This window comes from Rana temporaria, chromosome 1, assembly GCF_905171775.1.
Source record: "Rana temporaria chromosome 1, aRanTem1.1, whole genome shotgun sequence".
Taxonomy (NCBI): Eukaryota; Metazoa; Chordata; class Amphibia; order Anura; family Ranidae; genus Rana; species Rana temporaria.
Window position 1 is genome coordinate 256,082,539 of NC_053489.1, and position 15,022 is coordinate 256,097,560.

Consider the following 15,022-nt stretch of genomic DNA (forward strand, 5'->3'; position numbering starts at 1 on the left):
GCATATAGACGATCGGAATTTCCGACAAGAACTTTTCCCATAGGAAAAATTTGAGAACCAGCTCTCAAATTTTTGCTGTCGGAAATTCCAACAGAATTGTTGAATGTGGTGACAGCATTCGTTTTCTTTTTTATCCTTTCATCCCCCATTTTTTCACCTGGTTACTTGGCCAGTATATATTTTTATTCAACTGCAAACAAGTAGAACGTTTTAATAAATGTCTCCCTCAGTATCTATGTGTGTGGCATAACATGATGCTGTATTGTTAAGAAATTGGTTTGACAAAAACTGCAGCTATATGTGTTTTGGAATAAAATGCACATTAATTATTATACATGTTGTATTGCCGTGGATTAGTTCTCTTTTTTACATTTTTATTTTTAATTTTTTCTCTGCTTTAGCATTACCTTCCCCATCTACGGTGAATGCATCTGCCATTTGCACAGTGATGTATTTTAAACCTTGTATGAATATGAGACGTTGCCAGGAGTCCTGTGAAGTTACCGGCTCTTCAAGGTACCGTTGGTTCCATAATGGCTGCTGTCAATGTGTGGGGCCCGACTGCTATGGAAACGGCAGCAAAGAGCCAATGTGCCAGCAATGCCATCCTAAGGGAATACTGTCAGTTGTGGAAGGAGATTAATTCTGGAAATAATTGATCAGGAAGGTAATGAGAAGAAGGAAGGAACCTGATTTGAAAAATCAATCCATTTGTGCTTTCCATAAGCTGAAAGTCATGAGAAGACAAAGTTTGATATTCAGTATGTACTGGTAAAATTAGTGTAATTTTGCATAAAGCAGCTGCATTTTAGTTGTGTGTGTGTGTCTTGTGTGTGGGGGCTACTAGGTAGAGTAACATATTTAAACACTGGCAGAAGAATAAAACATCCAGGGTAAAATAAAGACCTGTGTAGTAAGTCTTTTTACTGATTGTTTCTGGGAGAAAAGATAGAAAGCAAATGTGATGATTTCTGGGCTACATCACCTAACCAAAGCAGTTTTCAGGTGACACGCACATTCATCCCAATAGGATACCCTATGTGCGTCAAACGCAGGAAAGTGGCGCATTTTGGCGTGATTGATTTGCGTTTTTGCACGATGAAAAATGTGCATGTGCTTACCGTGTTTGGAATTCCATTAAAAATTAATGGCACCACAGATGCGACACGTGGATTTAGTGCGTTTCGTAAACGCGAGCAAAAAAGTGCAATTTTGTGCATGTTTAGAAAATGCGCAGGTGTAAATGAAACCTTAGTTTGCATCCTGTTGACTAAAAAGCAACATGACCAAAGCTAATTAATATGCATTTTCATCAGAAGCTACACCAGCACATTTATATGCTAAAACACAGCTGTGTGCTTCATAAATGTTCTTTGCTTGCCTTCAGACTAAAGTCAAATGTATTCTAATAAATGGGGGGGAAATTAGCTGCAGAAGGTGACGGAAACCGATCACATGACCTGACATGGTTTATATGACGACGCTCATCTCCTATCTGTCAGTATTAATTTCAGCACTATGCACAGAACCCACTATAGGAAATCAGAGCCACCACACTGCACTATGCTTTTTAAAAATAAAACTTTGATGTCCTACACTCTGCAGAGAATGGAAGCCAATGATCTTTATATATAAGCCTCAATGTCATGAAGCTAATGCTCAATTCACAAAGCTTTAAAGTTGAACTCCAAGCATGATCTCAACAGCATAGTTGCATACTCATGCCTCGTACACACGACCAATTTTCCCGCCGGGAAAACTGCCATGACAGCTTTTGGCTGGGAAAACTGGCCGTGTGTATGCTCCATGGCAGTTTTCCTGACAGGAAAACCGCCGGGAATCGCGACAGGAAAAATGAGAACATGTTCTTTTTTCCTGCCGCAATTCCCGGCGGTCTTTTTCCCGTCAGTTTCCCTACTGCGGTGGAGCATACACACGGCCGGGATTCCCGGCCAAAGCTCTCACCGCAGTTTTCCCGACGGGAAAACCTCTGGTGTGTACACAGGGAAAGTGACCGAGCAGGTTCTCGGTTTCCCCCCCCCCCCGGGGTTCCCGGCGGACTTTTTAACACCGGGAATCCCGATCGTGTGTACGGGGCATCACATTGGTTTGTGCTGCATCCTGGGCAATGAAGAGGGAGATCTTGAGGGCACATTAGCAAGACATAGTAAGCTAGGCCAGGTCTTTCTTTGTTCAGACATCATCTAGGAGAAGTTGTGCCCAATATTTACCATGCAAACCTACATTTGGGAGCTGTTGCATAGAGACATTTGCTAATCAGCTCACTACTAGCGGTCACTCGTTGGTGGAAACATTATTTTATGCAGATACGATGGGGTGGCCTCCTACCTGGTAGTCTCCTGAGGTCCTCCTCCCCATAACTGGTGGACAATAATGTCATGCACACATTTGGAATGATGGCTTTATAATAACGTGTTTTTTAGACCATAGAGACATCATACAGATATCTCCTGAAGAAGTGTGTTGTTCATAAAATGTGTCGAGATCCTTTAAAGGCCTCCCCATCTTTGCTGAACTGTTCAATCTTAGGATGGAGCAAGTTGTATATGTATGCTAAATTATAAATATAAGTGTTGGGTTAGGCTTGAGAGGTGTTAGGACTAGAATAAGTTGTTAATATATCCATGAAGTGTTTTAGGATGGTTTTAATAAGCATCAATAAAATGTTATTTAACAGAAATCTGACTGAATCTATTATTTTTGCACGTAAAAATTCCCACAGGGTATTTCTTGTCTGTATGTTTCTTGTATGTAATTATTTTTCCTACTTTTTGCTAAGCTTATAGCCGGAGTTCAACACAAGGATGCGGATTTCCATTCAAGTCATATGAGTGTCATTTTTAGATCTCATTAGACTCAATTAAAGCGGGAAAGGAAAAAACACTGCAATCGTGCTGTCTTTTTTTGCACTAAAACAAATGTATCTACCTGTTCACAATCTTCTCGGCACTAGAATGAATTAACCGTCATGTGCATGCACAGGAGTTATGTCATTCTGGCTGTCCAATCAAGACGGTCAAGGACCCAACACCTGAAAGAAACTGTAAGATGATATCGGCACTAGCAAAGGACCTTGTGGATATTGCAACATTTGAGCCAAGGAAAGTAGTAAAGTTAAAAAAAAAAAAACTGCAAAGTAAAGGCAGTCCTACAATGGCACGCTGTTACCATCTTCACCCAGTCTTCCTAGGGTTTGCTGGCTGTGGCCACTTGAATGGGAGAGCCACGGGTATGCCGTTCCTTTAGAGCGCATGCACCGATGACGCCACCGACTGCTGCTTCTGAGAATATCTCCCAAACGATGCACGTTTCATTTAACTTACAGGTTATTAAAAGCTTACCTGTAGGTAAAATTCTAAATACATACTTTACTACCACTTTAATTCTGCTTTGAAAATAACTGTATAGCTGAAACAAAGACAAAAAGAGAAGACACCCAAGCCTAGTACATTGCCATGAATATGGGGCCAGATCCTCAAAAGAGATACTCCGACTTAAGTGCTGTTCAGTCTGTGTTTAACTTTGGAAACGATCCTCAAAAGGCTTTTTCCAAAGTTACACAGAAGATCCGGCATGTGTAATTGATTTACACTGCCTAATTTTAGGATGCAGTACCGCATCCGCCGCTGGGGGCATTTCGAGTCGAAATGCCGTTGCTAGTATGCAAATTAGCACTTAAGGCGATCCACAAAGCTTTCTAGCTTCTTTTTTGCGCCGTAAGTGTTATTTTGCAAGTGTAAAATTAGGGCTCGTTTTACAAAGTGTAAAGTTAGTCACACCTTGTAAAGGCCCATTGCAGCGACGGCATTTGGTATGCTTTCCCGAGGGAGAACTCCACGTCAATTTGTAAAAAACAAAACCGGCATGGGTTCCCCCCCAGGAGCATACCAGGCCCTTAGGTCTGGTATGGGTTGTAAGGGGACCCCCCCTACGCCGAAAAATTGACGTAGGGGGTCCCCCTACAATCCATACCAGACCCGTATCCAAAGCACGGTACCCGGCCGGCCAGGAAGGGAGTGGGGACGAGCGAGCGCCCCCCCCCCTCCTGAGCCGTGCCAGGCCGCGTGCCCTCAACATGGGGGGGTTGGGTGCTCTGGGGCAGGGGGGCGCACTGCGGGCCCCCCCACCCCAGAGCACCCTGTCCCCATGTTGATGAGGACAGGACCTCTTCCCGACAACCCTTGCCATTGGTTGTCGGGGTCTGCGGGCGGAGGCTTATCGGAATCTGGGAGTCCCCTTTAATAAGGGGGCCCCCAGATACCGGCCCCCCACCCTAAGTGAATGGATATGGGGTACATCGTACCCCTATCCATTCACCTGGAGGCAAAAAGTAAAAGTTAATAAACACACAACACAAGGCTTTTTAAAATAGTTTATTATTCTGCTCCGGACGCCCCCCCTGTCTTCGTTATTAGCTCAATTACCAGGGGGGGCTTCTTCTTCCGCTCTCCGGGGGTCTTCTTCCACTCTCCGGGGGTCTTCCGCTCTCCGGGGGGGCTTCTCCGGACTCCGGGGGGGCTTCTCCGGACTCCGGGGGGCTTCTTCCATCTTCTCCCCTCTTCCGCTCTTGACTCGGCGAACCCCGGTTCTTCTGCAGCTCTCCGGTGCCTTCTTCTTCAGCGCTGGCTGCCTGCTATGTTTGTGTGTTAGCTCAATTTCTAACAGGCAGCCGGCGCGGTCTTCTGTGACGCCAGGGTCTTCTGGTCTTCTGTTCTTCCGATGTTGTCTCGTCGCCTGTTGTCGCTGTAATGATGGAAGCGCGCCTTGCATCACATTTATATAGGCATCACCGTCCCATCATGCTCCGGCAGGTACCCACGTGGTGGGTGCACGTGGGTAGGCACCCACCACGTGGGTACCTACCGGAGCATGATGGGACGGTGATGCCTATATAAATGTGATGCAAGGCGCGCTTCCATCATTACAGCGACAACAGGCGACGAGGCAACATCGGAAGAACAGAAGACCAGAAGACCCTGACGCCACAGAAGACCGCGCCGGCTGCCTGTTTGAAATCGAGCTAACACACAAACATAGCAGGCAGCCAGCGCTGAAGAAGAAGGCACCGGAGAGCTGCAGAAGAACCGGGGTTCGCCGAGTCAAGAGCGGAAGAGGGGAGAAGATGGAAGAAGCCCCCCGGAGTCCGGAGAAGCCCCCCCGGAGTCCGGAGAAGCCCCCCCGGAGAGCGGAAGACCCCCGGAGAGTGGAAGAAGACCCCCGGAGAGCGGAAGAAGAAGCCCCCCCTGGTAATTGAGCTAATAACGAAGACAGGGGGGGCGTTCGGAGCAGAATAATAAACTATTTTAAAAAGCCTTGTGTTGTGTGTTTATTAACTTTTACTTTTTGCCTCCAGGTGAATGGATAGGGGTACGATGTACCCCATATCCATTCACTTAGGGTGGGGGGCCGGTATCTGGGGGCCCCCTTATTAAAGGGGACTCCCAGATTCCGATAAGCCTCCGCCCGCAGACCCCGACAACCAATGGCAAGGGTTGTCGGGAAGAGGTCCTGTCCTCATCAACATGGGGACAGGGTGCTCTGGGGTGGGGGGGCCCGCAGTGCGCCCCCCTGCCCCAGAGCACCCAACCCCCCCATGTTGAGGGCACGCGGCCTGGCACGGCTCAGGAGGGGGGGGGCGCTCGCTCGTCCCCACTCCCTTCCTGGCCGGCCGGGTACCGTGCTTTGGATACGGGTCTGGTATGGATTGTAGGGGGACCCCCTACGTCAATTTTTCGGCGTGGGGGGGTCTCCTTACAACCCATGCCAGACCTAAGGACCTGGTATGCTCCTGGGGGGGGAACCCATGCCGGTTTTTTCTTTGAAAATTGGCATGGAGTTCTCCCTCAGGAATGCATGCCGCTGTCATTTTTTTTTTCCCCGACGCAACTTTAAGCCGTCGCGATCCTCAAAACTCGGCGTAACGTAACTTCGCGCATGCGCAGTACGGCCGACGCGCATGCGCAGTACGGCCGGCGCGGGAGCGCGCCTCATTTAAATGGGACTCGCCCCATTTGAATAGGAACGCCTTGCGCCGGCGGAATTTTAGTTACACAGCCTGAAATTTCTAGATAAGTGCTTTGTGGATCAGGCACTTAGGTAGAAACTTTAAGCCAGTGTAACTTAAATTGGATTTTTTAAGTTACGTCAGGTTTTTGTGGATCTGGCCCATGATTCATTAAAAAAAAAGAATGCAATTCCAATATACTCACAAGTGTGAAACTTCAGGCATATAAAATCAATCCAGTAAAGATACTGAAACAATGCCCACCCAAAAGGGCAAAGCTTACACTGGGTACTAACATTTATAGGTAAAGTTGATCCAAATCTGATTGCCTCTCGGGGGATCAGGAAGGATTTTTTCCCCTGCTGTAGCAAATTGGATCGTGCTCTCCTGGGGTTTTTCGCCTTCCTCTGGATCAACTGTGGGTGTAGATTGATATTATTTAATTTTTGTTTGTTTTTTTATGGTTGAACTGGATGGATTTGTGTCTTTTTTCAACCTGACTAACTATGTTACTATGTAACTATATAACTCCAATTCACGTAGCGCTGACATTTTTCATTGCCATACTTGTGTTAAAAATATCCCCCCCCCCTTTTTTTTTTTTAAATAGAGGTCCACATCCTGGTGTGTTAGCTTTGTGAGTGCACTGAAGCCTTCCCTACACATTTTTTAGTATGAGGTTTTACAGCCCAGAATCATGTGACAAGAGGCTGCATTCACATGCAAAAGTCCTACATTTTACTAAATTGGGTTGCGCTAATATTTTTAACCAACACCATGTTAAGTTCGACTTTCTGACTTCAAGTGGACCTTCACCCCAAAAACGTTGTTATTTGTTATATGTCAATGGCACCAGTCTCCTCTCCAAACACTTAGATTTTTATTTTAATTTTTTGCTTTTTCTGTGCTGGTGCACAGCACTTTCTCCTTTCTCGCCTATGCAAAAATGGTTTTCACACATACACCAATGTGTCAAAGGCTCTGACCGGCCTCTGGGACCCAGCAGAGACCTTTGACACATCTGCGCAATTATGGAGGTCCCAGATCTCATGTTGTCTGTACATGTGCAGGGAAACTGGGCGTGTGCACAGATGTGCCACAGGTCTCTGCCATGCCCCTGAAGGCTGAGCAGAAGCCTTCAGCACATCTGCGCATGTACCTGATTTTAAAGATGTCAGCCCTGGTGGGGGGCAGCATTACAGGGACTGATGTTCCTCTTTAAGCCTAGATGCAGGATTTCCTGAATAGCATAAGCAGTTTGGGCCAGATCCACAAAAGGGATACGCAGGCGTATCTGCTGATACGCCGTCGTATTCCTGTTTCTATCTATGCGGCTGATTCATAGAATCAGTTACGCATAGATATTCCTAAGATCCGGCAGGTGTAATAGTTTTACACTGTCGGATCTTAGGATGCAGTACCGCGGCCGCCGCTGGGGGCATTCCTCGTCGAAATTCCGCGTCGGGTATGCAAATTAGCACTTACGGAGATCCACGAAGGTTTTTCCCTTCGTTAATTCTCCGTAAGTGTTAGTTTGCCGTCGCAAAATTAGGGCTGCTTTTACAAAGTGTAAACTTAGTACACCATGTAAAAGTATACCCTTCTTTCCTGCGTCGCTGTCAAATTTTTTTTAAAACATTTTTTTTTCCCGCCGCATCTCTTTTTTACCCATCGCGATTCACAAAACTTGGCGCAACGTAACGTAAAGCACGTCGGGAAAATAGCGTCGGGAGCATGCGCAGTACATCCGGCCCGGGAGCGCGCCTAATTTAAATGGGACTCGCCCCATTAGATTGGGCCCGCCTTGCGCCGGACAGATTTTAGTTACACAGCTGCAAATTTCTAGGTAAGTGCTTTGTGGATCGGGCACTTAGGTAGAAATTTTGCGGCGGTGTAACTTAAATCGGAACATTTAAGTTAAGCCCGCTGGTTGTGGATCTGGCCCTTTGTGCCTGCATATCAGTGGCTAGCTTAAAGTCATCCATAGACCCAAGGGGTGGTTTTACTAAAGGCAAATAAACTGTGCACTTTGTAAGTGCATTTGCGCTTATTTTCACAAGAGCTTCTTTGAGGGAAAGCTCTGCTGATTTCCATCATCCAATCCTGTGCAAGCAAAAACTATTTTTTTTCAATTTTTCTTGCACCTGATTGGGTATTCTTTACGAAGTGAAGCTTCAATGCATTTATGAAGCTCTGGGAAAAATTAGTGCAACTGGACTTTCAAAGTGCACAGTCTATTTGCCTTTAGTAAATCCACCCCAATATGACACATTTCAAATTGGGTAATTTTTTTTATCTCAAATCTATGTGCGATTTCAGACAGTGCTTATGGAGATCTAGGGAGAATCAGGGGCTGGACAGGTTAAAAAAGTTTGTCTGAATGCTATTGTCGCCATGATAGGCTGGTGTGAAGGACTGTCTGAAGCATGCAAACCACACACCCCCCCCCTCCCCTTATGCATAGCCTATACATAATACTTGTGCAAGCCTAGCAATCCTGTTTAAGGCCAAAGTTGGGCCAAAAGTCATTGTGATACAGTTATGCCGCGTACACACGATCGGAAATTCCCCAGCTATGACTAAGCATCTATCCATTATGTGAAACATGTTAGCTTTTTTGTTCCCTATGTCCACTTTCTACCATTGATTGCAGTGTTGCATGAATTTTTGGATGTTATACAGCTTTGGATTTTATCCTTTGTTCATTTTGTTTCAATAAATCGTCTATCAGAGTGCGGCAGTCCAGGAACATTTCTTTTTTCCAAGACAACCCTGGATTTTTTTCCGACGGAATGTTGGCTCAAACTTGTCTTGCAAACACACGGTCACACAAATCTTGTCTGAAATTCCGAACGTCAAGAACGCGGTGACGTACAACACTACGACGAGCCGAGATCAATGAAGTTCAATAGGCAGTTTGGCTCTTCTGCTTGATTCCGAGCATGCGTAGGATTTTTGTGCATCAGAATTGCATACAGACGATTGGAATTTTTGCTGTCGGAAAAATTGAGAACCAGCTCTTAAATTTTTCTTGTCGGAAATTCTGACAGAAAATGTCTAATGGAGCTTATGCACGATCGGAATTTCCGGCAACAAGCTTTTTCTTGTCGGAAATTCCGATCGTGTTCATGCAGCATTAGATTGTTCCTACACTTCCAGCTATTCACGGTTGTCTCGCTTTAGACGAATAACATTTGTATTTCAGTTGAAAAGTTTATTGATAAACATCTGTCACTCAGTCAGTACAGGAGCAGAGAGACAGATGCTACTTTTGCTCGCTGATCCCCAGCACTGCTTTAGGAAATGTGGGCAGGAATGCCCTATTCACCCGACCTTGTACTATTGTTCTGGCTCCAACCCCCAACACATCCCTCTGAAGACCCTAGATCCTATTATAGTGTTTGCCCTGAAGGTCAGTTCACTAAGCTGTTCACTATTTTATCATCAAACCATTAGGTTCACAAACATAAATACTTCATAAATGAAAAATCTCCCTACAATTGTTGTGAGCTAAATGCTTTTTTTTTTTTTTTCTCATAAAACAAAATCTTGTAAATCATTTTTTTCCAATAAAATCTCATAATTAACACCAATTTTTGTAAAATTACCAATACATACAAAACATAACAAAAATGTATAATATAACATGCTTGTAGTAAATCCAGCAGATTTGTGGGGGGAAAAAAAATCTGTTTTAAAACTACCTTTGTTAAAAAAAAATGGTCACATTTGGTAGTTAATATACAGTATGAATTAGTTAATTGACCCAATATTCACTTTGAAATAAAGGTAACTGTTTTAAGCTACTATTTAAGTATGTAAGCTCATGAACAATATTAAAATGCATGTCTGCTTTTTTTTTTTTACCCGTGCTGTATGAATTTTCTTTTTGTGACTGGTATTTCTTCATTTTTTATTCTTTGGAACCATATTTCTGTAGGATAAGGCTACCAATGGACCATAAAGGGCATAAGATTGTGCACACACAATCCATTCATCCTCAGGACAAGCCATCATTGAAGTCTTTCTTTTGTTTTCTTATCTGTCTTTCTTTCCCTTCCTTTTTTTTTTCTCTCTTCCTCTCTGTTTTTCTCTCTTCTCCCCTCTTTTTCCCTTTATTCGTCTCTCTTTCTTTCTCGCTCTTCCTCTTTATTTTTCTTTATTTTTTTCTATCTATCTATCTATCTATCTATCTATCTATCTATCTATCTATCTATCTATCTATCTATCTATCTATCTATCTATCTATCTATCTATCTATCTATCTATCCTTGGCTTATCCAAGTCAAGAGGGGAGCAGACGGGCAAACCAGAAAACAGTACTAATTTAGCAGCAGGAAGATTAAAGGTGTTGTAAAGGTACAATTCCTTTACCTTAGTGCAGTCCTCCTTCACTTACCTCATCCTTGCATTTTGCTTTTAAATGTCCTTATTTCTTCTGAGAAATCCTCACTTCCTGTTCTTCTGTCTGTAACTCCACACAGTAATGCAAGGCTTTCTCCCTGGTGTGGAGTGTCATGTTCGCCCCCCTCCCTTGGACTAACAGGAGAGTCAGGACGCCGACTAACACACAGCTTCTTTCTGCAACGTAGAGAGCGTCCTGACTCTCCTGTTGTCCAAAGGAGGGGGCGAGCACGACACTCCACACCAGGGAGAAAGCCTTGCATTACTGTGTGGAGTTACAGACAGAAGAACAGGAAGTGAGGATTTCTCAGAAGAAATAAGGACATTTAAAAACAAAATTGAAGGATGAGGTAAGTGAAGGAGGACTGCACTAAGGTAAAGGAAGCTATTTAGGAAAAAAAACTGTACCTTTACAACCCCTTTAATAGCGATCTTGGTAGGTTGGCAGCATCGGCTCAGCAGCATATACAGGCCCGTTCAAATGACTCTCTCTTGTGTCAAGAGACTATGTACGTATAAACAGTATGGCCCGGATTCACAAAGCACTTACGCCGACGTATCTCGATATACGCCGCGTAAGTGTAACTATGCGCCGTCGTATCTGTGCGCTGTGTCCACAGAACTAGATACGCCTAAAAATAGGCTTCATCCGACCGACGTAACTTTCCTACGCCGGCGTATCGTGGGCGCATATTTACGCTGGCCGCCTCATTGCAAATATACAAATGAGGGAGATACGTCGATTCACGAACGTAGTTGCGCCCGGCGCATAATATACGCGGTTTGCGTAAGGCTTACGTTCGGCGTATAGTTATTCCCCATCTATGAGGCGCAACTCAAGCAAAGGTATGGACCAGGGAATAGCCGTCGTATTTTACGTTGTTTACGTAGTAGTACGTGAATATGGCTGGGCGTAGGTTACGTTCACGTCGTAGGCAGTGATCCGTCGTATCTTAGGGAGTAGTTTCGACATGATTCTGAGCATGCGCACCGGGATACGTCCACGGGACGGCGCATGCGCCGTACGTTATTCGTAACTTTATGACGCTCAGTCCTTCATTTACATGGGGTCACGCCTCATTAGCATGGCTCACGCCCACTTCCACCTACACAGGCTTACGCCGAGGGAACCCAGCGTAGATTTGGGAGCAAGTGCTTTGTGAATACTGTGCTTGCCTCTCTGCACTGGTTCGGCGTAACGTAAAAAAAGATACGCTACGCCGGCATAAATATGCGCCAATGTATGTGAATCCGGGCCTATATGTGTATGGAGAGTACTTTAGGTCCCCTTGATTTGGTTTTGTATGGTATTCTGTCTAGCTGTTCTTTAGGTTGATAATGATCTGTGATAGGTCCTAGTCGGGCAGGTTGTAAAACCTGCTTCACTTAGAGTTGTCCCTCAGCCAGCATGGGCTCCCTGTTCCTGCTCAGCCACTTTCCCTTTCCACAAAAGTGCCTTGTAAAGCTCAGGCCATCTGCAGCAGACTGACACGTAATACAGTTGAATGTCTTATGGGTTGATGGATCACATTTGTACAACTGACCACCTTCTGAAGTCTTTGGGCATCAGTATTTTAAGGTTAAAGTGACACTAAACTCGGGTTAAAAAAAAAAAGAAATTATATTCATGTACACTATATTGCCAAAAGTATTGGGACACCTGCCTTTACAGGCACATAAAATGTAATGGCATCCCCGTAGGATTCAATATTCAGTTGGCCCAACCTTTGCAGCTGTAACAGCTTCAACTCTTCTGCACATCATTAGCATAGATCACTGTATTAGTTTCACAGGAGATGTTAGTGGCAGTTAGTCAGTTTCCAAAAAGTGTCAGTTAGGCCTCGTACACACGATAGGTTAAACAGAGGACAACGGTCTGATGGACCGCTTTCATCGGTCAAAACCGATCGTGTGTGGGCCCCATAGGTTATTTAACAATCGGTTAAAAAAAAGCCAACTTGCTTTAAATTTAACCGATGTATTCCTAACCGATAGGTCAAAACCGATCGTTAGTAGGCACAACCATCGGTTAAAAATCCATGCATGCTCAGAATCAAGTCGACGCATGCTTGGAAGCATTGAACTTCGTTTTTTTCAGCACGTCGTCGTGTTTTACGTCACTGTGTTCTGACACGATCACTGCCATTACTAAAAGAAATCATAAATAAATGAAAATTCCAGAATATTCACCATAGTTCAGGGGTAGGCAACCTTTTGAGCACAGTGTGCCAAAAATAGTTTTCAAAGAAATTGAGCGTGCCAATTTTATTCCAAAAAAATGTCAACTTCATACTCTCAATCACGAAAAGGATTTTTTTTTATAAAGTAATAGCTTTAAACTATTAGAATTGTAGTGAGAAATTAACATCCTGCACTCAGATCAGCGACAATTCATGCACCTTTACACCTCAGATCAGCCCCAATTCACCTGCTCATCTGTCCCACCACTGTACCCCCCTGCTCATCTGCCCCACCACTGTAACCCCCCGCAACATCTGCCCCACCACTGTAACCCCCTTGCACATCTGCCCCACCAGTGTAACCCCCTGAACATCTGCCCCACCATTGTAGCCCCCTGAACATCTGCCCCACCACTGTAACCGCCCGCAACAACTGCCACACCACTGTAACCTCCTGCACATCTGCCCCACCACTGTAGCCCCCTGAACATCTGCCCCACCACTGTAACCCCCTGCTCATCTTCCCCACCACTGTACCTCCCTGCACATCTGCTCCATCGCCGTACCCCCATGCTCTTCTGTCTCACCGCTGATCCATCTTCTCAACTGTTCTAACACTGAACTTATCTACTCATCTGCCCCACCACTGCTGGGGGTTGCCTACCCCTGCCATAGTTTGTAGACGCTATATGCACAAACCAATTAATATACACTTTTACCAAAGATGTGTAGCAGAATACATTTTGCCCTAAATTTTTGAAGACATTAAAAAAAATAAAAAAATAACTATTAATATGTTTTATAGTAGAACGTAAAATATATTATTTTTTTTGCCTTTTTTCGTTTATATAATAAAAAATAATCAGAGGTGATCAATTGCCACCAAAAGAAAGCTCTATTTATGTGAAAAAAATGATATAAATGTCATTTGCGTACAGTGTTGCATGACCGCGCAATTTCAAACAGAGTGAATAATAAACGAGTGAATGTTCAAATAAGTAATCAGTCCCGCCACAAAGGCAAATTCATATAGACAATCTCCCGAGTGTAACACCGAATCCACACAAGAAGAGTGCTTGAAAGGAAAGAACCTCCACCAAGGTTGTATAAAGCCTCTTACCGGATGGAAACGATCTCCAAATTATAAGAGATCAAAAATAGCGTGGCGTTCTGACGTCACCGCGCATCTTCTACCCGGATACGGGCTGTGTGTTAAGCTGGCCGGCTTGATTTTATGCTCTATGTTTGCTGGATAAATGTAAGTGCATTTCCACTTGTTTTTATACCAATTAAAGAAGGTTTTACACTATGTGAGCCCCTTCTGTCTTTACATACCCTTGGATGGTTTATAGGGAATACTTATCTAACCTAAGGATACAGGCTATCAGGATATCAGCGCTTTGGGCTTCCTATGGGATATCATCCATCCATGTCTCTTACCACACTATTTTTGATCTCTTATAATTTGGAGATCGTTTCCATCCGGTAAGAGGCTTTATACAACCTTGGTGGAGGTTCTTTCCTTTCAAGCACTCTTCTTGTGTGGATTCGGTGTTACACTCGGGAGATTGTCTGTATGAATTTGCCTTTGTGGCGGGACTGATTACTTATTTGAACATTCACTCGTTTATTATTCACTCTGTTTGAAATTTTTTGCGCGATCTCTTCCATTTTTGCATATTGTTTTTGTGTGGTATAACACTTTTAGATTGCTGCTTTTTCCTTTATGTAAACAAGCGCAATATTTTTCTGCACCATGACCGCGCAATTGCCAGTTAAAGTAGCACAGTGCTGAATAGCATAAAATGGCCTGGTTATGAAGGTGGTAAAAAGTCAGCAGCCACAAATACTGTAGCTGCTGACCTTTAATATAAAGACACTTACCTGTCCACAATGTCGGCACATCAGTCGATATTCTCTCAGCTCTCGGGGTGCTGCCGCCACCATTCGTGGTGAGGGAAATCGTCAGTAAAGCCTTTTGGCTTCACAGCCAGTTCCCTACTGTGCATGTGCGAAGCGTGCTGCGCTTTCTAACTGGCCCGGTGGCAGAGGAAGGAGGTCAAACTTCTGAGGCACAGTGACGCTGCGCAGTCTCCCGGAAGTGGGGACAGGTCCCTGGCACTGGAGTGTGGGGGGGGGCAGATCAGCGGAGCTTCCACTTTTGGGTGGAACTCCGCTTTAAGCAACAATCACAGTTTGTTTTGAAAAAGTATGATAGCCTTTTGGAAATAAAAAAAAAATCTCAGATCCAGGTGTACAGTATGTGTACTATTGGTATGCTACTAAAATATGATCCTGTTTCTCTGAACAAATAGACATCGATCGAAGAGGAGCTTAAAGCGGGGGTTCACCCTAAAAACAATTTTCTAACATTACATTGAGCTCACTCTCGACATTGACAGTATGCCGATTT

The 15,022-nt window shown here is 44.4% G+C and overlaps 1 protein-coding gene across 1 annotated transcript in view; it reads left to right on the plus strand.

Annotated features, from left to right (window-relative positions):
* Positions 1 to 903, plus strand: part of LOC120941209 (twisted gastrulation protein homolog 1-A-like) — a 38,835-nt gene extending 37,932 nt beyond the window's left edge. Inside the window, exon 5 of the mRNA XM_040354515.1 lies at positions 402 to 903. Coding sequence (XP_040210449.1) covers positions 402 to 643 — 242 coding nt within the window. The 3' untranslated portion in view covers positions 644 to 903. The remainder of the gene's footprint in view (positions 1 to 401) is intronic.
* The last annotated feature ends 14,119 nt before the right edge of the window (positions 904 to 15,022 follow it).